The sequence below is a fragment of the Hemicordylus capensis genome, chromosome 4 (assembly GCF_027244095.1).
Source record: "Hemicordylus capensis ecotype Gifberg chromosome 4, rHemCap1.1.pri, whole genome shotgun sequence".
In the NCBI taxonomy this organism is placed as follows: Eukaryota; Metazoa; Chordata; class Lepidosauria; order Squamata; family Cordylidae; genus Hemicordylus; species Hemicordylus capensis.
The window spans coordinates 84,731,837-84,758,615 of record NC_069660.1 but is presented as its reverse complement, the minus strand read 5'-3'; the positions used below and the strand labels follow the sequence as shown (position 1 = coordinate 84,758,615).

General features: G+C 42.8%; 1 protein-coding gene across 6 annotated transcripts in view; it reads left to right on the top strand.

Moving 5' to 3' along the window:
* The window catches only part of AKR1A1 (aldo-keto reductase family 1 member A1), a 52,466-nt gene that overhangs the window by 11,047 nt on the left and 14,640 nt on the right, over window positions 1–26,779 (top strand). For all 6 annotated transcript variants that reach the window (XM_053247684.1, XM_053247685.1, XM_053247686.1 and 3 more), the window contains exons 2-5: window positions 4,417–4,509; window positions 15,788–15,907; window positions 18,217–18,368; window positions 21,245–21,440. In XM_053247684.1, coding sequence (XP_053103659.1) covers window positions 4,423–4,509; window positions 15,788–15,907; window positions 18,217–18,368; window positions 21,245–21,440 — 555 coding nt within the window. In that variant the 5' untranslated portion in view covers window positions 4,417–4,422. The remainder of the gene's footprint in view (window positions 1–4,416; window positions 4,510–15,787; window positions 15,908–18,216; window positions 18,369–21,244; window positions 21,441–26,779) is intronic.

Here is a 26,779-nt window from a genome sequence, read left to right as displayed (position 1 = left end):
CAGGGATCTGTATTGGGACCAGTGCTCTTTAACTTATTCATAAATTATCTAGAAGTTGGGGTAATCAGCAAAGTGGCTAGATTTGCAGCTGGCACTAAACTGTTTAAGGTAGTGAAATCTAAAACAGATTGTGCAGAGCTCCCAAAGCATCTCTGCAAACTGGGTGAGTGGGTGACAAATGGGCAAATACGGTCCAACATAAGCAAGTATAAAGTGATTCATATTGGGGCAAAAAAAGCCCAACTTCACATATATACTAATGGAGTCTGAGCTGTCAGTGACTGACCAGGAGAGAAATCTTGGGGTTGTAGTGGACAGCTTGTTGAAAGTGTTGACTTAGTGCATGGCAGCTGTGATTAAAAAGGTAAATTCCATGCTAGGAAGGGGATTGAAAATAAAAATGCTAATATTATAATGCCCTTATACAATCTATGGTGTGGCCACATTTGGAGTACTGTGTACAGTTCTGATCACCATATCTTAGGAAGGACATTGTAGAACTGGAAAAGGTGCAGAAGAGGGCAATCAAGCTGATCAGGGCCCTGGAGCACCTTCCGTATGAGGCAAGGCTACAGCATCTGAGGCTTTTTAGTTTGGAAAAGAGGTGAGTATGGAGAGACATGATAGAGGTGTATAAAACTTTGCATGGCGTAGAAAGAGTAGACAGATTTTTTTCCCCCTCCTTCTCGCGCAACACTAGAACCATGAAACTGAATGCCAGGAAACTTAGGACTGACAAAAAGAAATACTTTTTGACAGAGCACATAATTAATCTATGGAATTCGCTGCCATGGGATGTGGTGATGTCTGCTAGTTTGAATGGCTTTAAAAGAGGCTTGGACAAATCTGTTGGGAGGACAGGTGCCTCTAAATACCAGTTGCAAGGGAGCAACAGCAGGAGAGAGGGCATGCCCTCACCTCTTGCCACTGGGCTTCTCAGAGGCAACAATGTTTCACTGTGAGAAACAGGATGCTGGACTAGATAGGCCTTGGGCAGCAGGGCCATTTTCATGGTCTTACATAAGTGTTGCCAAGCTGTATGTTCTGTGCAAGTTTGCAAAACCTAGTTGTGTAACAGGTTCAGCTATTCCCAGGCTATCCCATCAATGCCTATTAACAGGGCCCAGAGCTACCTCTTAATAGTTCGTTGTTTTGCTGCTAGTGCTCTCCTGCTCTAGTTGTGGGATCCCACTGAAGTCTCCCAGGCCACACACCCAACAAACGGCAAGCCACCAAGCTCAGTTCATGCCCTTTCAGATGAAGAACTAGTTAACTGTAATTCCTAGCACAAATAGCAGTGAGTAAAAAGATGGTGGGCTTTAGAATTTTTATACTTGTTTTCTGGCAAAGTGGTCTAGCACGCACTGTCGTTTTTGTAAACCAGGTCCTCCTGATGATTGCTCTTGGGACTCTCAAAAGGACCGAAACCTCAGGGGATTGAGTGGTGCACCCAGGGCAAAGGGGCTTGCAGGCAGCAGTAGGGACCTGCTCCTACCTGAGGAGAAAGGAGCTTGGGAAACAGGAGTGCTGGGGAACCAGAGCTAATGGTCTCCTGACTTACAGGGCACAGACACGGTATCTCTCTTCTCCCTCCCGCCCCTTCGGTTACAAAAGCAACAGCAGCAATAAACCCTGATGCTGAGATAGGGCAGCAAATATTTATACCTTGAAAGAAAAATCAGTATGGTAGTGCTTTTGGGTAGCTAGCCATGTTATTTCCAACACTGAGTTCTACGGCAAAAGGAAAAACCTGATAAACTAGGCATGAAATTCATACAGAGATTATAAAGACTAGTCAGTTCTGTTCCAAGAGCAAGTGCTTTTTATCTTATTTATTTGTTATTTCTCTGTGTGAACCGCCCTGAGCCATTTTTGGAAGGGCGGTAGAGAAATCGAATAAATAAGTGCTTCCATTTTGCACACTCTCGCTCTCTCACACGCATGCACACACCCCTAAGAATGAAAATAGGGTGTCACTCCACAAAGATGAATCTAGGCACTGACTGTTGCTTTGACACAGACCAAGAGAGCTCACCTCACGCTTTTCTGAGTTCATCAGGATGACTGATAGTGAAGTTATATAAGTTGCATGTAGAGACCTGTCATTCTGCTTCTGCACAGATTTCCTCCCTGAAATGCACAGAACTTGATATAATATCTTCTCTTCTTAGTTTCTAAAGTTCAGTTTGGGAGAGGCTAAGGCCTAGTCTTGGGAAATAATACACTTAACTCCTTGTGCTCAGTCATTCTAAATCCCAGCAAACAGCATTCTTTATTCCCTTTCAGGAAAAAGCAAGCTCACCTGATTAGCAAGAAATAACTTGAATGGTATCTAACTTAAGTGCACCCTCTCTTTGTTGTCCACACAGGCACCACGCTCCTAACTTTACAGACAATGGTGAACACACTTAGCACTGTAAGGCTCAAAAACCTTTTCCCTCTAGTAGCTGTGGTGCCAGATAACTAGAAGAAGCAAGCCTGGCCTGCTGCTATGCCTTTAACAGTAATCTGACTAGGAGAAATTAGCAGCTGAATATTTTGAAGACCTATAGATGAGCATTATCACATGGCAATGTCAAGCTGCCACTAAGGGGCACAGGTGCAGGAGCTTGTAAACAAGTGGGCAATTCTAGAATGGGCTAGTGGGCAGAGCCCCATTTCCAAATACTGTAATCTTCAGAACATTTTATTGTCCTACTTACTCTCAGGAAAAGAGGCTTTCCTCTTCAGTTTTGAGACTGCTCCTGTTAGCATAATCAAACTGGGGTGTGTGGGGGGTGTAGTTTGCAATAGCAGAGGTGGAGAAACCAGGTGCTCAGAGAAAGAGGAGTTTCCACAGCTCTTTGCTACAGAACAGGAAGCAGCTGTGGAAAGTTTTCTTTGAGTTGCTGGTTTTTCCACTCTTTGCAACAGAGAATTACACCCCCATTTTATCATTTTAAGTGGAAGATTTTCTGCTGCTCTGATTGAGATGTGGGAAGTGATTCCTGCTTTTTAGGAAGAGGCATTCTCTTTGGTCATGCAGCTCCCAGGGTCCCACTTCTGGGCTGCAGGGAACACTTTTGGGGCAGGGGAGATCAGCAGAAAATTGCCATCCTGTGCAACCAGTGGTTCTTTAATCAGGATGCTCATCCATACTCCTCATGAAGCACTGGTGCTTCTTTTGTCAGGATGTTGGCCTGTGTAGTGGCTTGCAGCAATAGACTATATTTTGTTCTTTATTGCACTCACAAACCTGCTTGTCTTCCACCATGGAACTCTAGGTGGCATATACTGTATGGTGGAATTCCCTTGTGGCCACCCATGCAAGCACTGACTAGATCAAGACTATCTTAACTTCAGCGAGGTTGGCTACTAACTAACGCAGCTAACTCGGCAACTAATGCAGCTACCCCTGGAAGTTCTCATGGAAGCCTCTCTTCCTTGGAGTTGTCATTTAAGTGAATAAGAACTTTCTGCTATGACTTCTAGAAATTTTGAAAGATGTTCATTCTTTTTTAATGTTTAGATTGAGGAGATAATCCATGGCACAGCTCTCCTAGTGACTGGTGTGCACAATGATCCTTGTTTCTTGGTCCCAGCAAAGCTGCTTGAGTAGGTTTTGTTAAATTTCTGGGCATTTGTAGACCAAAACCCCATGATATGACAACAAACAGTTTCCCTCAATAGTCTGTCCTACAGGGAGGAATTCTTGGTCTGGATTGGCATAAACTAAAAAATGTGTGGGACAATAATTCAGTTGCGGAACAACTGAGATGCTTTGAGATGCAGGAGGTTTCAGGTACAGTCCTTGGCATCTCCAGTTAAAAGATGAAGTCGCAAGTGGTGGGAAAGACCTCTGCCAAAAACCCTGAAGAGCCACTGCCAGGCAGCGTAGACAGTAGTGGACTGGATGGATCAATGGTCTGATCTGGTACAGCGCAACTTCATGCATTCAAAGTGTGGGGATGAACCATTTCTTTGAGCACGGAAGTCCCAAATAAGAACACTGCTGTTTCAAGTGACTTGTTTGTGGCCAGGCAGTCCTGAATCCAGTTCCTCGGGAGCTGTGTTGTAGGCAATTATCTTCTCTGAAAAAATAAACACACCCCACACCTAGACAATAAGATTATAGTCAGGAAGACTGTTTTAGTTAGTATTACTGCTGGTATGAATTGTCACTTATACTTAAGCTTCACATAAAAATGGGGCTGTATTGCTTGCATCCTATAGCCCTTTGATCTCCATGTTTACAGTTTCAAAATGGTTTTTAATTTTCCTTTCTCTCCCCCCTATGTGTATGTGTGCGTAAGCCTGTTACTATCTATAATACACATGGCTACCCCTCAGGAAATATACTGTACTTCCTGTTTTGTCTATTGAAGCAAATCCATGTTGCTTCCTAGGCTAACCTTTTTAAAATCACATTTACTTTAGGTAAAGATGTCTTCTGAGCATTATGCAATGCTTCATACTGGGCAAAAGATGCCTCTTGTAGGACTGGGTACCTGGAAGAGTGAAGCTGGTCAGGTAAGCAGTGAATTCAGTGTTGGGGAAAGCAGGGAATCTAGAACTGTGTATTAAACCTGGAGTTCCCAACTTTGGGTCCATGGCTGGGAATGATTGGAGATGTAGTCCAGTATCATCATCTGCTACAGACTCAAGGTTGGGAACTGCTGCTCTAAACCATGATTAAAGGACTGGGGCTACCCCACAGCTTTATGTACTCTCTCTTTGTCGCCCTGCTCACTTTCCCTTCTTCCACATAACTTCCTACTTTTCAGCAATAAGTATAATATTGTATCTGCCCCAGTTTTATACTAAACCACAGGTTGTGACCCCACCCTCTCCTTAGCACCATGATGGTAGAATATTATAACCTATTTTCCTGCTTTGTTTATACAACAATAAATATTTCTCTACTGCTTTTCAACAAATGTTTCCAAAGCAGTTTACATAGAGAAATAACAAACAAACAAACATGGATCCCTGTCCCCAAAGGGCTCATAATCTAAAAGGAAACACAAGACAGACACCAGCAACAGTCACTGGAGGTACTGTGCTGGAGATGGATAGGGCCAGTTACTCTCCCCCTGCTAAATAAAAGAGAATCACCATGTTAAAAGGTGCCTCTTTGCCAAGTTAGCAAATAGTTAGCAAATTCGTAGAAACTATGAAGCTCCACAAAACTGAGCAAAGAGGCACCTTTTTAGTGGTGATTCTCTTTATCGAGCAGGGGGAGAGCAACTGGCCCTATCCATCCCAGCTCAACATCCCTCCAGTGACTGTTGCTGATGTCTGTCTTATGTTTCTTTATTAGACTGTGAGCTCTTTGGTGACAGGGAGCCATTTTTTAATATACTCTTGTTGAAAAGTAGTATATAAATATTTGTCGTCATGTTGTAATTCTACACAGCTTCCTAAAAAAGAGCACATGAAATCCTGGCAAAGATACTGCAAGTTTTGTCATATTTTTAAACTTAAACAAAGTATTAACAAAGATTCTACAAATACTCTTTGTCAGCTGAGTTGTTCCTTCATTATAAAACCTGTGATGTAAGCTGAGTTCCAGTGTAAAAAGTATGTAAGTAGAGTTGCCACCATTTTTATGGGTAAGTTATTCCTGTATGCTTAACAGGAACCTAATGTGCCAGAATTGAGTTGCTGAAGCTTTTCTTGACATGAAGAAAGGATGGGAAAAATATCTGAATTTCTCCATGTCAGGCTGTTGTTAAAGGCACAGGAGGAAAGCTAGTAAATGAGTTAGTAATGACAGTAGCAAAAGTGGTATAAAAACTGTTTTCTTCACTTCCCATCCCAGGCTGCAACTAAGTAAACTGCATGCCCAAAATAAAATAAGTTTTAGTGTAGACTATTCTTGTCAGAACCTCTTTTTAAAAAGAGTGTCTCTGGACTGCAAATTATACACAGGATGATCCTTACTAAATCTTTGTGAAGGCTGGCAGCATGTGTTTCCTGTAAGGCTGGCTTTAATTCACCTTTCTGCTCGCTTCCATCCATGTGTGCCAGCCTCCTCAAGAGAAAAACAAGTCTTCATTTTTGCCTGTATTGTATGTTCTGTGTAATTCCATTTCTTGGTAAGCTTCTTCTGTTTTTTAACGTCTTTACTTCTGTTAGTTTGGGGGAAAATGCATATTAAGTGATTTTCCTACCAGGAAAGAAAGCTTCTTAGATGTTGTGGCGGGAGCAAGGTAGAATGGATAAGAGTTCAATGACTTGTGCTCCTAGTGTTAAGCATGAGATGGAAGATAAATGTGTTAATCCAAGAACAACCATCGTGAAGAATCATGATTTTGAAAATATTTGGGTGACCCTCCCCCCCGTTCTGCATTTTATTTCCTCTTAACATGCAGGTAAAAAAGGGAGCTGAGTCCAAATGACTCTTGGGTTGTTCAGGTGCTCATTCTGATGTAACCTGAAGGCTCTGTAATGTGGTAAAGGTAAAGTGTGCCAAGTTGATTTCAACTCCTGGCACCCACAGAGCCCTGTGGTTTTCTTTTGATAGAATACAGGAGAGGTTTACGATTGCCTCCACCTGAGCAGTATGAGCTGATGCCTTTCAGCATCTTCCTATATCGTTGCTGCCTGATATAGTACCAGCAGGGATTTGAACTGGCTACCTTCTGCTTGTTAGTCAAGCATTTCCCCGCTGCGTCACTCAAGGTGGTCCTGTAATGTGGTAGCACCAGTGATATAAAGATGGCCCTTGCTCCTACAATGCCCACTGCAGGACTGGCTTCTATTGACAACATCCCACCACATGGCATTATACCAATAGACAACAGAAGAACTTGGTCTTCTATGTTCGCTTGTTATCATAAAGGGCTATGAGGAGCAGTCAATTAGGTTCATTCACATTGCAATAATCACACATACAAAGCCATTATGTGCCTCTATTTATTTGTAGGCTTTTAAACTTAATGTGTTTAATGTGTTTTTATTATGCATATACTGTACTACCAAAGGCCTTAGGCATGAAGCATATTTTTAAACATCTCAGCCATAATTTAGTATAGTAGTTTACTTTCCTGGGATCAGTGCCAGACTTAAACAGTTATTGGAGTGGGATCCTAATTAAATTTTGAAAGTGCCCAAATTGGCTATGTTTTCCTCGGAATCTTAAGTCTGTATTTGCCTTTTAAATATTAAATACATCAGAGTGACACAATCCAATTATATTAAATATACCTGATTCTGCAGAACTGTCCACTGAAGTTTAAACCTGATATTCACTTTGCTAATAGGTGGATTGGTTAATGAGTGTACAGAGCCTTTTTAAAAAGGCATTAGCACTGAGATTGGCACCATAAGTATTTTGAATGTAGGTGTGGCTGTGCATATTCAGGTTATGCTCTTATGGAAGATGGGGCCGCAGCACAGTGGTAGAGCATCTTCTTTGAATGTAGAAGGTCTCGGGTTCAATCCCTGGCATCTCCAGGTGGGGATGGATAAGACTCCTGCCTGAAACCTTGGAAAGCTCCTGCTAGTCAATGTAGACAATACAGTACTGAGCTAAATGGACCAATGATCTAACTTGGTATTAGACCGCTTTCCATGTTCTTAAGAAAGCATGGAATATGGCTTCCTGAAAACCGAAGTTTTCATCCTAAAAGTGTGATGTTCTAACCCTGGAAGAGTGGCCATGGAAATGAGAACAATTTTTCATATATTTAGCTTGCAAATGGAGGCCTACAAAATCTTGAGCTATAATGCAGGGAGGAGTTAAACAGGAGAGCATACTGGCCCCTTATTTAATTATTACATCAACTCACTGGCCCAGTTTCTATTAAATTCTAATTTCCACCCACCAAAGTTGGCGTCTCGTGCAGTTTCTGCACTGCTGTATATAGATGATGCCACTGTCTTACCTTTCACCACAACAGGCCTGCGAAGAGCCCTCCAGACCCTTTCTATATACTGCATGGAGGAAAAACTCCAGATCAATTACCAAAAGACTAAAATCATAGTTTTTGTTAATAGATTTATCAAACATGTGGCAGATTAATGGTTATGAGACTGAACAAGTTAAATTCTACAAATACTTACGTGTAGTTTTCCAGTTCAGTGGTTCATGGGGCCCCCAGTCAGCATATGGAGGGACCAGTCAGCCCAGTCATGATGAGATGTTGGAGGCTAGGAAATCAGCATGCCATAGCATGAGCCCAGGGCGTGGGAGTGTGTGTGGATGATACAGACTTGTAATTTACTTTGATCTAGTAGTCAAGGGGTTAGTCTGAGATATGAGGGTCCTGAATTCAAATTCTGCCCCAGCCATGGACTTGCAGAGCAAAATTCTGTTGCTTAACTTAGTTTTGCATCTGGATGTAGGCTGCAAATGTATTTGCCATTGAATTCTCTTCCAGGCCTTCTTATGACATCTTTGGTTCTCCATGGCTGTGTTTGTGCTGAATGATTAGCAGAAGGAACACCCCCATTTTTTGCCTAAGTTTTATAGGCTCCATTAAGTGGCCAATCTAACTTTGAGGTATCATTTGCTGACCCTGCTTCTTTTACAGCTGTTATGGATTCTGGCACTGATATGTAGGTGCCATCTTTGCATAATGTTGTTTTTTTTTTATTGTTAGGAGTCATCCTTTCTTTCAAATACTTTCTGGCACCCCCACCTAGTTCTCATGCCCTTCCTCTGTCTATAGAAATTATCAGAGGAGATAGATACAATAATTTTAAGGCCTTAATGGCAGCTGCAATAGACCTGCTTTTAGTGGCTTGTATACCACTCCTCATTTCTCTGTACAGTAGTGATGACAAGGCTGTCTGACACCCAAAGTGCACTGCAGGAAGAACTTCAGGAGCTGAGCCGTTCATGGTTTGTTTATAGTAACTACATCATGGTATTTTTCAGAATAGTTGTGGTTACTGTAAATCATACGGTACATATAATCACGGAAGGAAAGGTCTTTCAAGTGAGCTTGTAGTAAGGGAACTGGAATTGCTTTATCATTGTGACTAAAGGAGACTGATCTTTCATTCAGATAGCCTTTTAGAACATTAGAGTTTTGCAACACTGTCCCTCAATTGCCCAGACTACCAATATGAAGAGGAAATTAAATTTGACACTGGCAGCAGAGGCTCTGATCTATTTTTTAAATAATGAATCTAAACCAAAGGGCTCATCTTCCTTTGTGTGTGGTGTGTCACATCCTTTTCAATCAGAAAATGGAAGAGCTTTATGAGATGAAGGATCTAGATGTACTTTTCTATAATTGCTTCTGCAGCCTTTGCAAATGTTCTTTTGTCATCTCAACAGAGAACTCCTGTGAAGGCCTTATTTTATTTTACATAGTAGCTTTGAAAACTCTGGCTTAACAGACAACAAAGGCTGTTTTGCTGAGAGTTGCTTGTACGTCATCTTTGTTGAGACGCAATCAAACAGTGCAATCTGTAAAGGCATCTATGTGGTGGTGTAAAAATGGGGTCAGTGTTGCATAACTTCCATCTCCAGCTAATTTTGAACTATAACTCCCACTATCCCCAGCCACAGTGTCCAATAGTCATGGATTGATTAAGTGCCATCAAGTCAGTGTTGACTCTTAGAAACCACATAGATAGATTCACTCCAGGATGGTCTTCAGCTTGGCCTTTAAGGTCTCTCAGTGCTGTCATAATTCATTGCTGTCGTAATCGAGTCAGTCCACCATGCTGCTGGTCATCCTCTTCTCTTTCCTTTAACTTTTCCTAGCATTATGGACTTCTCAAGGGATCTGGATCTTCGCATAATGTGTCTGAAGTATCATAGTTTGAGCCTGGTCATTTGTTCCTCGAGTGAAAATTCTGGATTGATTTGTTCTATGATCCATTTGTTAGTTTTCCTGGCTGTCCATGGTATCTTCAAATCTTCACCACCACCAGAGTTCAAAAGCGTCAATACTTTTTCTGTCTTGCTTCTTCAGAGTCCAGCTTTCACATCCATAGAGTACCACTGGAAAAACCATGGTCCAAACGATTCTAATCTTTGTAGATGTAGGTACATCACGGCATCTTAATATTCTTTCCAAGACCCTACCAAGTGCTAGTCTGTGGCGTATTTCTTGACTGCTGGATCTTTTACAGTTGACGGTTGATACTAAAAGGCAGAAGCTATTCACCACTTCAGTGTCTTCATTGTCAATTCTGAGGCTCGTTGCTGTACCTGTTGTCATTAGTTTAGTCTTCTTTACATTTAGTTGTAGTCCCATTTTTTTCACTGTGCTTTCATTACTAGAGCTTGCAGATCATCCACATTCTCAGCTATCAGAGTGGTGTCATCAGCATAGTGCAAGTTATTGATGTTTCTTCCTCCAACTTTAAAACCACACAATCTTCTTCCAATCCAGCTTCTCTCAGTATATATTCAGCATATAAATCGCATAAATAAGGAGAAAGTATACAGCCTTGTCTTACTCCTTTGCTGATCTGGAAGCACTCTGTTCCACCATATTCTGCCTGGTCTGTTGGCTTCCTGTCTTGTGTATAGGTTTCTCATGAGAACAATGAGATATTCTGGGATGCCCATTTTCCTAAGGATATCCCACAACTTGACACTGTCAATGCAATCAAAGACTTTTCTGTAGTCAATAAAGCACATATTGACTTCTTTGGGGTATTCTTTGGCTTTCTCAATTATCCAGCATGCATCACCAATGATGTCTCTTGTTCCTTGGCCTTTTCTGAAACCAGTTTGAACATCCAGCATTTCACTTTCCACGTAGGGCTCTAATCTGTGTTGTATGATCCCAAGCATTATTTTGCTAGCTTGTGAAATTAAGGATATTGTGCAATGGTTTGCACAATCTGTTAAGTCTCCCTTCTTTGGTATGGGTATGTAGACTGACCTCTTCCAATCTGTTGGCCACTGTGTTGTTCTCCAAATTTGCTGGCATTGTTTGGTTAGAGCCTTGACTGATACTTCTTGCCTGCCATATTTCTGTATCTATTCCATCAATTCCTGTAGCCTTGCAACTTGGTAATGACCAGAGTGCTGCTCTAACTTCATCTTGCCATACTAGAGGTTCTTGCAAATAGGGAATATCTTCTTGAGTATCTTGGATGTTGATGTCCCTGCTGTACAGATTTTCAGTATAGGAACATAGGAAACTTCCTTATACTGAGTCAGACCATTGGTCTATCTAGCTCAGTATTGTCTTCACAGACTGGAAGCAGCTTCTCCAAGGTTGCAGGCAGGAATCTCTCTCAGCCCTATCTTGGAGAAGCCAGGGAGGGAACTTGAAACCTTCTGCTCTTCCCAGAGCGGCTTCATCCCCTGAGGGGAAGATCTTACAGTGCTCACACATCAAGTCTCCCATTCATATGCAACCAGGGCAGACCCTGCTTAGCTATGGGAACAAGTCATGCTTGCTACCACAAGACCAGCCCTCCTCTCCTTCCTTCTCTGTTTGATCTTCTCTGAATCAGTTACTATCTGGCATCCCTTAACATAGCAATTTGTAGTGGAACCTCCTTCTGAATTCAGAGAGCTCTTGGAAAATTTGTCTTGTTTTTCCGTGTCTATTTCCATCTTCAGGGTCTTTACAGATGTCATTGTAGTATTGCTCTTTGTCTCTTTTAACAGCTTTCTGGAATCCCCTCTTAAGTTCCTTCCTAAGGTCTTTAACTTTCTTGACTTTGGCTTCTCTCCTCTTCTTGGCAATTTCCACCATCTTGTTTTGACATCCATTTTGGTTTCTTCTGTTTATTATTCTTTGGCAGTCTCTTTTCAAATTCATCCGTAGCAGCTTCTTTGATTTCATTCCACAGTTCCTCTGGTTCCCTATCAATGAGGTTCAGAACTTCAAAGCGGTTCCTGATGTTCTCCTTGAATATGGTGGGTACATTCTCAAGATCATATCGTGGAAACTGGATAGCTTTGTGTTTCCGCTTTAGCTTGGCTTGGAACTTGCACATGAGCAGTTCGTGATCTGTTCCACAATCAGCCCCCGGCCATGTCTTTGCTGTTATAACAGAGCTCTAACCTACCTCACAGGGTTGTTGTGAGGATATCATAACCATGTACACCGCTCTGGGCTCCTTGGAGAATGAGCGGGATAGAAACGTAAAAAAATAAATAAATCCAACTCTTCCACCTCCTTGCACAATAATGTAATCAATTTGATTTCTGTGTATTCAGTCTGGTGATGTCCATGTATAGGCACTGCTTTGGCTATATGAAGAATGTGTTAGCAATGAAGAGATCATTGGCTTGGCAGAAACTAATAAGTCGTTCTCCTGCTTCATTTCTGTTTCCTAGGTCATGTAGGCCGACTGTGATTTCTTCCTTACCTTTTCCAACTTTGGCATTCCAGTCTCCAACCACCAGCATCACATCTTGCTTGCATGTTCTGTCAATTTCAAACTGAACTTGAGTATAAAACTCAGAATTTCCTCTTCTTCTGCATCAGTCGTTGGGGCATAGACTTGAAGAACTGTCATGTTAAAGGGTTGTCCACAAAATCGAATTGATATTATTCGGTCACTGACCACATTGTACCCAAGTACTGTCATTGCTATATCCTTCCTGACTATGAAAGCAACACAGATCCTTCTTTGGTTTTCATGTCCTGAGTAGTAAACGGCATGATTTTCTGACTGAAAGTGTCCCGTTCCAGTCCATTTTAATTCACTGATGCCCAAGATGTTCATCTGTAGTAGATTCATTTCATCTTTCACTGTGTTGAGCTTTCCCATATTCATGCTTCTTACATTCCATGTTCCCATTGTAATTCTGTCTTTGCAGCTTCGGATTTTCTTTTCCCGCACAGCAATATCAGCTGCTAGACATACAAAAGGCTTTAGTCTAATTGTGTCATAAACACGGTACTCTGAGAGATCCTCAGCTCTTCCTCAGTAGCATGTTGAGTGCCGTCCAACCTGAGGGGCCCATCATCTGGCACTATATCAACAATCATTCCATTTTGTCTATCCATGTGGTTTTCTTGGTAATATACAGGAGTGGTTTACTATTGGCTTCTCCTGCACAGTATGAAATGATGCCTTTGTCATTGTCACTGAAGTGATCGTCTGCCTCCAGCACCTTCCTGTATCGCTGCTGCCCAATATAGGTGCCTGCTTGCTTTAGCAGGGCATCTGAAATGCTGAAATGACCTTTGTGCTTTGGGTGACCCTACTGGGAGTATACCTCCCAGCGTACTTTGCTCATCCCTCCATGGAACAGCCCCGTCCCCGTCCCCGCCCCACCACGATGAGGCAGCATAGCAGAACTTGGACGGGGAGAGTCGGGTATTATGGGAACTATAATCCAACATCTGCAGGAGAGCCCAAGTTGTGCAGCCTCAGCCTATGCAATTATGCCTTATTATTAATATTGATATTGATAATAATTAAATCATTTATATACCGCCCCAAACCAAAGTCTCAGGGCGGTTTACAACTATAAAACAACAATACAAATAAATAAAACATTAAAATCAATTAAAACTCCAAAAAGCTAAAAAACCAAATCACAAAAGTTAAAAGGCCTGGTTAAAAAGATGAGGCTTAAAAGTTCTGATAAATAAATAAATACCAGATATAAGGTGGAAGACACACCTTTGTTTTGTGCCATGTTGGAGCTGTGGCTTTGAATGAGGCAGGCACAGCCTTAAACCAGAAGAGTAATAAGCTAAAAGCATGGAGGGCAGTAGATCTTATTTCATTTTTATAAAACTATAGTGTTTTCTCCAAGATGTCTAGGCCTAAACTTGAAGCTCATTTGTTTGTTCCACTTTTATCCTACCCTTCCACCAGAGAAGGTTCATGGCAGCACATGTGCTTTTTCACCTCCCATTTTATTCTCTCAATACCCCTGTGAAATGCATTATGGATGGTGATAATGACTGACCTAAGTCAGTGAGTTTTGTGCCTGAGTAGAGATTTGAATGCAGAGTCCACAGTACTTCTATAGCTCAGAGACTGGAGTTCAAGACATAGGGATAGGATAGTCTAGTTTTATTGACAAGTGAGACTATGTCATGTCAAAGTAGAGAATGCTGAAATATAGTGAGGCATAAAAGTATGATTCTAGGGGCAAAGCTGGAGGAGGGGAGATTCCAGGAAGCAAGGTTAGGACACATTCAGACTGGTAGCTGGAGCATGCTCTGTCCTGCAAGATAGACTACTTCCTGATTTTTGTTAGGGCCTCTTCCTGATTCTTATATAATTCCTATTAAAGCGAGCAAGCTGGTGAAACCATCAGAGTCAAGGACAACTTTCTGGGGGAGATCAGAGTGGCTTTGTCTGGAATCCTTGCAGTCTGACACTGGAGATTAATTAGCTGCTTAGCTTGTTAGAAAAGAGTGCACAATCTCTGATCAATCTTTTCCTTTTCCATATACTACGTAACATTGCTTCTATTCCTGGCAGTTGTTTGCTTTTTTGCAAGGATGTTTTTACAACTCTTATGCTTATTTTGAGAGAGGGAATTTGGCCTCTACATTTCTGAATCCTAGAGGCAAGTGCTTGCCCATGTGCTCAGTGCTTTCTAAATGAATTCAATTATGGGCACAGATGCCTGTGCTTGAGGTGAAAAAACAAAACCTTTATTAACAAACTCATCAGGAGGAAGCAGGATGCATGCTGACCACAAATTGTGCTCCAATAAACTTGTGTTTAAGAACTAGAATTTGGGGGTAATTGGACACAAATTCATTTGCAAATTGATTTAAGAACAAAGGATGACAGAACTACTTCCTCTTATATACTAGCCCTATTCAGACGTTAAAATAAAAGATGCTGTACTCATGTGCAGTGTCTAAAATGGGACTAGAAGTCCCACCTGACCCCATCACTCACCTCCACAGCCCACCGCTCATGGTTACTGCAAACCCCAGAAGCAAACACTGTATCTGTGATAGCAGGCATTTCCGTGATGGGGAGACTGAGACTACTCTCTAAGCCTTAGACTCAAGGGTATTCTGGGCGCTTTTCTGTGGTGATCGACTGCTGTTTCTAGAGAAATAGCTGCCATGTGATCGCAATGTGTTCTAGGGTGCAGGAACAGAACTACTCCCAGTTTGCTTTATGCATGTCGACTGCCACTTTCTCTCAGTTATTCCTGTGTACAAGAAAATACTATATATTGACATAAAAAGGAACAGTTTTGTAATGTGCAACCTACTTTATTCCAGGCATTTATTGTGTCCTGCAGCTTAATGGGAAAGGCTTGCTGGATAAGGGAAGAATGGTGGGTAAGGAGGGTGAACATTCAGTAGTGCTGTTTCCTTCCCGCATGCTACTCGAATGCACTACAGCTCTTGGTCCCTACCACATAGGTAGCCATTCCCTTACCCAACTATCTGGATGACCCCAGTGGGATTTTTCTCCTTGGTCACCTATCTAGCTCTGTTCCTAGTTTATCTCAGATAATTTTCTCCTATCTGTACACTTCCCTGGCACACCCAGACAAAGATTGTCTAGAAAGCTAACAGTACTCATTTTGTCACTAGTTGTAGATTTAGAATAGCAGTCGACATTCCATGCAGCAGAACCTGGGTGTTAGGAACCCTCAGGGGCTGTTGCGTGATGTAAAAGGCAGCCCCAACAGTGTTGCCTGAGCTGTGGAATGACTTGAAACAGCTTCTGGGGATTCCACTGTTTCCAATGAAATTAGCGCTGATTTCTGCAGAAGCCTGATCTGTTGGACTACAAAGTCAAGGCCGCCTTTCACATCATGCAGCAGCCCCAGCAAGTCCCCAGTGCAACATTCTGCTGTGCAGTATGTCTGCCAGCCTTTTTAGTTAAATGAAGTAGATCTCACCACAAATGTTAATACACTGATATTTATTTATGCTTTCAGGTGAAAGAGGCAGTAAAGTATGCCCTAGGTGTGGGCTATCGCCACATTGATTGTGCTACAGCATACAGTAATGAAGCGGAGATAGGCGATGCTCTCCAGGAAAACATAGGAGCGGACAAGGTGAAAAGGGAATGGGAAATATACGTGGGTGACTGCAGAAGGTCCAGGGTGGTGGTGGGTTGTTCATAGATTTAGATTAGGCTCTGAAATAAATGGCACATTTAAAAAAAAACAATTTACCCCTCCTATATAAACCTACCCAGCAACACAAACTCTTCTCAGCCCTGTGCTGTGTCTTGAATCTTCTGGGCTCATAATTGTGCCTGTGCTGTAGTTATTCAATCTTTTGTTGCTGCAAATGGTTTCCACAGGGCATAGTTCTAAATTATGATGCAGGTACTGTGTTGCCCCTGGAAATGAAGTGTCATCAGCATAGTCTAAGAGAATAAACAAAAACCCACTTTCATATGCCCATACCAGCGATAGCACAAAATATCACATCAAAGGATGAGCAGCTTCTTCAGCACTGGAAACCACAGCAGAAATCTATCATGAAGTGGACAAGCATTTTCAAATTGTGTATATGTAATCCATTCTGCATATGGATTTTCATGACTTTGGCTAGGTGCCAAATCAGAGAGAACAGACAATTTGTGCATTGTGCAGTTTTCTGAAATGGTTGGCTAGCCTTGGAAAAATGGAGGCAACCCTTGAAACTTTCACATGCCACACTGGAAATTCTTAGTGTTTTATTGGGGCATTTTTGCTTAACTTGTTTTGCTTCTAATCCTTGAAAGGCTTTTTCATGTTGTGTTAATCTTCAAACTTAACTTATGGAATGTTTGTTCCATTAACCTCATTTAAGGGGAGGGGGAATTAGATGGGCTAGCCACCTTGGAACCACTGGGCTCGCCTGCAAGCCTGGTGGTTCCCACAGTCAGTAGACTAGGCTCCTTTGACTGCTTTCTGCTGATCGTGGGAATAGCTTCTATGTTCTAAAAGAATGACATCTGGAATGCTTGTAAACTTAATTGCTTCTGGTAGTTTGGATTAAGTGGTGCTCACACCTGATGGGCAGCTCAATCCTAAACATTCATCTTAGCTGTACCAATGCTGTCCAAATAGAGACTTAAACTTTTCTCTAAATGCCAAATTTTGGTATGGAGTTTAAGCATTCACAGATACATAAAGCTACCCTCAGGGTCAAATAACTAGGCCTCCAGCACTGACAATCGAATAAACCTCTTACTATCGGAGTGTGGCTGTTCGGAGCAGAATCTCCAGTAACTAGGGTGAAAGTTGCACTTAAATATTGACTCATATTCTGCACAGTGCTAGAAGTGCAGAACAGAGCTGCATCTGTGGAAGAGGCTGCATTGGAGCTCAACCCAGAGTGTTGCTGAGCAGCCAAATCTGCACAGAGGGAGAGCAGGGAGTGATTTTTCTGCCTTCCCAAACCCCTATTTGACTTCAGAAATATGTCCCTGAGGGCTATGCTCCCTCCTCTGTGCACATTTGGCTGCTCAGCAGTGCTCTAGGCTGAGCTCCACTGTAGCCTCTTCCATGTATGCAGCTCTTGTTCAGCACTTCTAACACTGCCCAGAATGTGAGCCAGTATTATTGTTTCAAATGTATTGTTTATGGTTTTCACTGTTCTATGCCACCCTGAATTTCTTTAACAAAGGGTGGTTTGTTAATGTTGTGAGCTGTCCTGAGCAGTAGTGTACTGGAGGAGCAGGGCATAAATATTTTAAATAAATTTTTAAAATGTGAAAATTGAAAAAATAGGGATAATCTGGCTAGATTTCAGAAGATGTGAAGAAATGTGCAGATGAAGAAGGGACTTGAGTAGAAGAAACAAACAAGCCCTTTAAATCACTAAGGAGAAGGACCCTAAGAATTTTGGACCTTAGTCTTTAAAAAAAAACAAAAAACTATTCAATATAGGACTACAAAGAGTGTAGGTTGGTAAGGAGCAGAATAAACATATTGTTAGGAGAAAGATGGAAGTTTATGGAGGTGTTTATTGGTTTTTTAATTTTACAGAATGAATATAAAGTTGATGTGAAGGTACAATTTATACTTGGGAGAGCACCAACTCCTCATGTGCAAATGCTGTAGAGTCTTCTGAGAGGTCTGCAGTACTTGCTCTTGTCAATATTGGAAGTGACCCTTGGCTTGCTTGGAATGAAGTTTCTGCCACTCCATGCTGATTTGGCATCTATTAACATTTCCTTAGCCAAAAGGGGTGCCCCACCAGCCTGGAATGGGAGAAGAAGCTTAACTTCTGTATGCAGAGGTGGTGCACTTCCATGAGCAGGTAACTTGGGAATAGCCATTGGTGCTGCTCCTCAGTCAGGTGTCTCAATTTGTATTAAGAAATATTTAAAAACAGACACTGTTTCTCCACTCCCTTCTGTATCGAAAAGCCTATTAAGAGAGGAGAAGTGTTTGTGACATCAAAGCTATGGAACACAAAGCACCACCCAGAAGACGTGGAACCAGCTTTAAAGAAGTCTCTGCAAGATCTGAAGCTGGATTACCTGGACCTCTACCTCATGCACTGGCCACATGCCTTTGAGTGAGTGTTGGTGGGGAGAAAATGGGAGCATGAAGCCACTAAAGAGCCAAGGATGTTTTTCAGCATCTACACAGATGTGAATTCTTTGCCACAGTGCCTAATGGCATCTCATTTTTTAGCCTACTTTCCAGTAGGCTTATGAGATCACCCGGCATTCCGTATGTGTGTCTATCCATGTGTGTGTCTGTCCCCTATCAACTTTGCAATGCCTGGACCACTATGAACCAAATTTGCTGCAACTGTAGGGACACATAGGGACAGCTCAATTGCATCGTTTGTGATGTCATCTATCATGATTCAAGATGGTAGATGCGTGAATGTTTGAGGTGCAACTGGGTAACCTGTTGACCACCTCTGATTTGAACAAAATTTGCTACAGTTGTAGTGAATGACACACAGGAACATCACAGTGGCATGGTTTGTGATGATGTCATCCAGCCTGATTCAAGATGGCGGACACATGAACGTTTGAGGTGCAAGTCGGCTAATTTGTGAACTGCTTAACTGATCTGGACCAAATTTAGTCCAGTTATAGGGATAGTGAAAGGAAAGTAGGCAGACTGGTTCTTACTATAACAACTTTATTTTTATTTTTTGCAAGCTGTCACCTGCAGTGTTTAGTTTGTGATGAGATTGTAGGGGGCAGGAGTAATTAAAATATGTATGTAATAATGCTTTTAAACAAAGTTTCCCCCCCAAGTAGTTTTTATGGCAAAAGGAAGGGGGAAATGAATAGTTTCCCATCCTGAAAGCACTCTCAGGAAGATACTAGCAACAGGTATTGAAGAGAGACTGTGCTAGGATGAACAGGGACAGTTGCTTTGCTCTCTGCTGAATATGAGCATCGCCGCTCTAAAAGATGCCTATTTGCCAAGTTAGCAGAGGTAAAGTATTCCTGTTGTTCACTCTCCTAACTTGGATCTGAAGCAATTAAATGCATCCAAATTTCACTGTGGGTGGGGCTGATCCTATGGACCTTTCCCTCTTGAAGGGTATAGGTTTCATGGGAAAGACCCATGCAACTGACCCTGCCCATGTGGTCACACTGTTCCTATCCCTTCTCCATCCAAGTGGCTCTCACTTTGCCAGGCATGTGAGTAAAAGGATTTAAGTTTGAACAAGATGAAAAACTAAATATTAGCTAGATCTTACTCCTGTAATATATAACTAGGGCTCAGTAGATTCTGCATCAAGTGAGCCTTTGTTCTTCTACCAGAATTATGTAATCGGATATTATGTGTGCAAATCTTCATCATTTATTACAATCTCATTTTATTTATTTATATACCGCCTAATATCAAAATATCTAGGCGGTTTACAGGATTAAAACATAATATAAAATATAAAAAATTAAAATACATAAAAAGATACATTAAAATTAAAATACATAAAGAGATAAAATGGATAAAAACACATTAAAATTTAAACACTTGGTATCAGTTGAAGGCCTGGGAAAACAGGTACGTCTTCAGGGTCCTCCTAAAAACAAACAGAGAAGGGGATGCTCTTATTTCAGCAGGGAGTGAGTTCCAAAGTGCTGGGGCAACCACAGAGAAGGCCTGGTCCCTAGTTGCCACCAAACGAGTTGGCAGCAGCCATAACCGGATCTCTCCAGATGATCTTAATAGGTGGCAGGGTTCAGAGAAAGCGCTTTCTTAAATACCCTGGACCTAAGCTGTTAAGGGCTTTATAGGTAATAACCAGTGCTTTGTATTCCGTTTGGAAACATAGCAGCCAATGCAGTTCTTTTAGAGTCAGCGTTATGTGGTCCCTTCATGTTGTCCCAGAGACCAATCTGGCTGCCGCATTCTGAACCAATTGTAGTTTCCGAACTACGTACAAAGGCAGCCTCACGTAGAGTGCATTACAGTAGTCAAGCCTAGAGGTTACCAGCATACGTACCATCGTTTTAAGGTCATTTGTCTCCAGAAATGGATGTATCTGGTGTATCAGCCGAAGCTTATAAACAGAACTCCTGGCTACAGCCTCAACCTGAGAAACCAGGGAAACCATTTTAAATTGGTTTAAAGTATATGTGTGAAAATGTTTGAAATATTTCAGAAAGGACTAGAGTAACAAGGAGAATCTAGAACCCTCAGCAGAGATGAGGATGTCATCTTCAGATAATTGGTTAAAATCCCTTTGGTTGACTTGGTTGAACTGACACTGATCACATGAAGACTTCCCAACCCAACATGTCTTTCTCCATCCCCTTCTCTTTTCACTTTCTAAGCAAACAGTAGATGGTACCTGGTGTTCTGTGTATTTATTTTTAAATTGTCTCCACTGTTGAGGTCCCTAAATTCATTCCACTTAAAACAAACAAACAAACACAGTGAATACTGAGGTTCCTCAGAGTCAGAATCTTACACAAGTTCCAGAAGCTGTGCACCAAAGTGTGCTTGCATGTTTGAAACATGCAGAGTCCTGCAAAAAACTCACATATCCAAAACCAATTAACACTACCAGTGTTCCCTATAACAGGGATTCCCAGATGTTGTTGACTGCAACTCTCATTATCTCCAGCTGCAACGTCCTTTGACTAGAGATGGTGGGAGTTGTAGTCGTCAACATCTGGGAATCTCTGTTATAGGGAACACTGCTTCAGACTCCTAAGGCAAAATAATTCTTATGCTTTCCAGGGTTTGAGATGGTCGGTAATGATTCAGAGAGGCTTCAGTCATTTTGCATGACTCCTAATAGTATGGGTTGCTTCTTTTGATTGCCTACTTAAACCAGTTACCCATACAGTATGTGGAAAAAATAAAACAGTAGGAAAGGAATGTCTGTTCTGGATCATACAAAATGTGCATTGGCTTTTAGTTGATTTAATTCTAAGATTGTAATAGATGTTTCCTATGTGTATTACATAATAGACGGGGAGATAATCTGTTCCCCAAGAATCCTGATGGCACAATGCGTTACGACTACATTGACTACAAAGAAACTTGGAAGGCTATGGAGAAGCTGGTGGCGAAAGGCCTGGTGAAAGCCATTGGGTTATCCAACTTCAATAGCCAGCAGATTGATGATATCATCAACATAGCTTCTGTCAAGCCAGCTGTGCTACAGGTAAGTCAGATGTAGGAGAGAGAGCACAGCTTGCTTTCTGATATGTTTTTCTCTCTCCTTGGTGGTGGAAAGGAAGTAGGTCACAAGGATGCCTCCTTGAGTTTCAGGGAAGAGGAGGGAGGGATGTGCCAGGGATCTGTAACAAAATGTGTGCACTGGAGGGTCCTAAAACAGGTTTTATAATCCTTCCTACACAGAATTTAAGGAGGAAGTGTGTGCATCACTGTGCTTTGAAGAAAGATTTAAGCAGTTGGGGCTTATGGTTCATTTTAAAAGTGTATTGGGTTTTGCTTTTTTAAAAATTTTTTAAGACCTATAAAAAGTAGTCCCAGCTTTTCCTTTCCTGCATCACTCAAGGTGCATGTTCCCTAATCTCCCTTCACTCCCCCCCCATACATTATAATAATTAATTGTATATGATATGATGCACACATGAAGGGAGAAAAATGGAAAATACTGTGCTGCATAGGATCTAAGAACTGTTTAGTTTTCCAGAGGGATCCTACATAAGCTTCTAGATTTTGTTCAGGATTTCTGGGATACCTTTTCTGCACTGCATAATCCTCTGCAGGTATATTGAAAGAAGGCAGATATATTGTACTGGCAAATCTCCTCCCAAAGGATGTGATCACTAGTCAGCTCCATAACATGCAAGTCTCTTCATTTCATTTCACTTGTAAGCAAAGACTTCTTGTTTAATCATTTCCTTCTGCCAGCCTCTGCACTGACTTCAGACTTTTCTTCCAAAGTCAGTGGTGGTGAGTTTTGTTCCAAACTCCCCTCTTTAACTCTACTTCTCTGTTCTTAATCACTTACCTGGCCATGGTATAATTTCTTGGCGCTCTTGTGGACTGGATTTCTTGGTTTCTGACCTTCCTAGTGCTCAGTTCGGGAAAACTTCTGATTTTTGTGTTTTTCTGCACAATCTTAACACTGTTCTGCTTCCCATGTGTGACCCCAATTATTAGAGATATAATTTCAGTAGTGCTCTTTGGGTTCAAAATGTGAATTCTGTCAAAATCCCAGTGCTTTAAAAAGAGAATTCCCAAACTGCTGGTAGCTCAAACACACTCTTCTGAATTTAACTGAAAGCATGCTTCACTCTTAACCCAAAACAGTCTTATTTTTACAGTGTACAAAAATAAAAGTGACCCTTTTGCAAAGGAACTCACTCCTTGTGTTCCTGTCTGAGTCACAGTACTTTCTCAGCTGCTGGATGAGAACGTCTCATGTGGGTTATCCTCCCCAGCATGCTCCAGAGGGCAGGACATATTCAAATTAGTCAAAGCCTTTAAGAGGCCTGGGAGGATAGCCCCTCCCAGTTTAGTTTGTCCTGCAGAGCTCCAGAGCGGACAACACTGCCTTGCTTCTATTGCTACTCTATACTCCTTCTTTTTCTTCTCCTCTGACCCTTCTGTTCCTCTACATTTTTTATAGCAAAAAATCCCCCACCTCTGCCTTCTCCATTCTCTTCCCCATTCTCCTCTCTTCTCCTGCTGATGGAGCCTCAGAGATTCAGCATCCTACGTGTACTAATGCTGAAGGGGAAGAAATCTGCAGATTCCTTCCAGCCTGGTAAGCCCCATCACCACCATGTGATGGTGCACACCACCCAATACGCCCCACCACGGACAACCGCGTCTTCGGGTGTGACGGTGCGTAAGGGCCACAACCTACTTTCAGGGCAACATGGTGCCCGGCTCATGGCGATACAATGCACTCAGAAGAGCGACTGTTCGACCTCCCCCCTCAACAGGCCTGAAAGCCCTGACATTGTTCTGGAGGAGGCTGTTCTCAGCATTCCGGCGGGCCATAGCAGTCCCTTGCGGCCCATGCCACTTCCCGCCAAGCCACCCATGCGCCTCAGAACACATGCCGGGGTGCCCACGCCACAGAAAAAGAAACTGATACCCGAAGAATGGAAGGACGATGTTTCCTCAGGCTCCTACTTGCCAGCGAACCCTACTGGGTTCCTGGACTTACCACCGCAGGCAGACACGCTTTCAGTCCACTGAATAGGGTGTGGGTGGAGGAGCTCCAAATGCGACTCCACTCCAACTACCGCCCGTTCTGCCAGAGAGATATCTGATAGAAGCCCCAATAATGCCAGCCAGCTCCGTACAGCCAGCTTTGGTGAGTCTAGAACCTATTGGGCCAGTAGCCCCTAGCAGACCAGTGCGTCCTAAACCTCCCGTGGGTTCCCCCTCCTGCTGGAGAAGTACCTGAGCCTTGGCGTCTCTGGTTTTCCTCCTTGCTAAACCAGACGCTTGAAAGCTACCAGCCAAAACGTCCACGTAAAAAGCACAGGGAACAGTCTACCTCCTTCTCGCAGGACTCTGACTCCTCTTCCACTTCTTCAGAACTCTCTCCTAAAAAGAGAAAAAGCAGTCATAAGCACAAGAATTCCTATAAGTCCCAAGGGGAAAAAAATAAAAAAATCAACCCGAAAGCATAAGCAGTCCTTCTCTGAACATTCATGCCTGATCTCTGACTCCCCTGACCCTCACCTGGGCAGGTCCATAGACCCCTACGGAACCAGACCCAGAGTTTGCGTCCAAGGAAGAAGGAGAATGGCTGGATGGCCAACAGGTGGAGCCCTCTTCCCATTCACATAGGCTTTTTCCATTGGAAGACTTACCTAACCTGTTTGTAAAGGCCTTGCATACCTTGGGTCTGCAAATTGAGAGCTTACAGGGAACTACTGCCCCTTCCAGGGAGTCATTAGTCCTTCCCACCACCTCTTCACTAGACCTGTTGTTTCCACTCCCGGAAAGCTTTGCAAAAGTAGTGAGACAGGAATGGCAGTCTCCCTCTGTACAGAAGAAGACTACTACACTGGCTAACAAACACTATGGCTTTGTCCCTACAACAGCAGCCTTATTTCAGACACCACCTGTTGACACTCACGTGGCTGTTCTCACATCTGGGGCCATACTACCCCGAGATGGAGAGTCCATGCTCATTCACTTTTTAGACCCCACTAAAAAGAAAAGAATTCCAACTCAAGAACAACAATGAATGCATTTCATTATCCATACGGGTGTCTTTAGCAGCTTCTATCATTTCTGGATGGATGAACTCCTCCAGTTGCTGCCACCTGATCCACCCAGACAGATCCTCTTAAAAATCCAAAAGGCCCAAGCCTTCATAGCAGACGCAACACTTGATTCTGTATGTTTTGGGGCATGTGCAATGGCCAACAATGTGGTGGCCAGATGCACTCTATGGCTAAAACACTGGCAGGTGGACACAGCTTCCTGCTCTAACCTGTCCTCAGTCACCTTTACAGCTACTAAACTTTTCAGGGCTGAGGCTTTACAAGACGTCTTAGTGAAGACAAAGGATAAGAAGAAGGTGTTCCCTTCATCTACCTGCAAAGATGACAAGCGACCTAATCAAAGATTCAGCCAATTCTTTCAGCCCTTTTGATCCACCTTTCATCCCAGAGACAGGGACACAAGACCACAACGGACTAACAGGAACAGGCCTAGCTTTAATCTCAAGGCCAACACTATGAAACAACATTTTGGCCAACAATCCAAACCCCGACAATCCTCCTGACTCGCCAGGCATGGGAGGCCGCCTATCTTGCTTCTTCCACTCCAGGGAGGCCTCCATTTCTGACAAGTGGGTCCTAGACACTATCCTCCACAGTTGCAAAATAGGGTTAATAGTCCATCCCAGAGACAGATTCCTACCCATACCCCACTCCAAATACCACCTAAAACACGTAGCCCTACAACAAGCAATCACTCACTTTCTCAACATTTCAGCAATAGAACCAGTTCCTGTACACCAACTCCAACAAGGCAGTTACTCTATCTTGGAGCCTCTCATTGGCTCCAAGGATCTTTACGAAGGTAATGGCCCCACTAGTGGCTCACCTCAGACTCCAAAAGGTCAGACCTTTTACTCATCAGGACAATCTCCCCATACAATCTAGAGAATCCGCAACACAGGACATAAACACCACCCTCGCTGTGTTATCTACTCATGGGTTTCTAGTCAACACTGCCAAGAGTTGCTTGACTCCCTCCAGGCAAATCCAACACCTGGGGGTGGTCATAGACACAACGCAAGACAGACTCTTCCTCCCAGAAGAGCAAAAAGACAAGATGCTACTCTTCAGCTGATTTGTATTGTCCCTCAAAAGGGTGTCAGTCATGTCCCTAGCCCAACTACTGGGTCTCATGGTGTCCACCTTGGAAGAACTCCCTTGGGCATGCTTCCACCTCTGCCCTCTACAATCCCCACCGATTGGAGATTGCACAGAAACATCATACAAGGGTCATTCTACCTCCTTCAATCAAGGAATCTCTATGCTGGTGGCTAAATCCTTCCCGCCTAGGTCAGGGCAGACCTTTTGTAGATCCACCCAGAATAATTGTTATGACAGATGCTAGCCTGTACAGCTGGGGATCACATTGTCTATCATACACAGCTCAGGGCACCTGGACTCCACAAGAAAAGAGTCACAGCATGAACTGGTTAGAGCTGAGAGTCTATGGTTCACAGAAATACTTCACATGGCTGTAGACAGCCCATGGTTTCTTCCACCGAGGGATGGTCTCCTCAGCCAGGGTCCAGTCCTTCATCATGACCCAGTTTGGTTCAGGCTTTCTGCCTGGCGACTAAATGCAACATACTCAGCCATCTTGGATATGACAGATGAGTCCTAGATACAATACTGACATCCAGAAGGTCATGTACAAACCGAATCTACCTGGCACATTTTTCTTCAATGGTGCAGACAATGCAAACTTTCAGCAATAACATGTGGATTTCCGGAACTTTTACTATTCCTCCAGGATGGCCTAGATAAAGGACTACGAGCCCACACCATCAAATGGCATGCAGCAGCCTTGGGATCACTTCTCTCACCTTTCAAGAGGAAAGGCCTGACCTTACACCCACACCTGAAACACTTCCTAAGAGGGGCTACCTTGTCATCCCTGCTGGTAGTTCACAGGTTCCCTTCTTGAGACCTCCACAAGGTCCTCAGGGTACTACATGCACCTCCATTTGAACCTCTACATACAATACCTCTCCGCATTCTGTTGATAAAGCTAGCTTTCCTGATAGCTATTACCTCAGCCAGATGATTCTCCAAACTTGGGTCCCTATCCGCCAACCCCAGGTTCTGCACTTTCCCCTCAGATTCAGTTACTTTGATCCAGACCCCTCGGTATTACCAAAAGTGGCTTCAGTATTCCACATATCTCAAAACCTAGTTCTGCCGTCATTTTGTTCTAACCCTTCTCATCCGAGAGAAAAAGACTGGCACAAACTCAACATCCGTCATTGCCTAAAGGCTTACCTATCTTGGACCTCTTCATTCC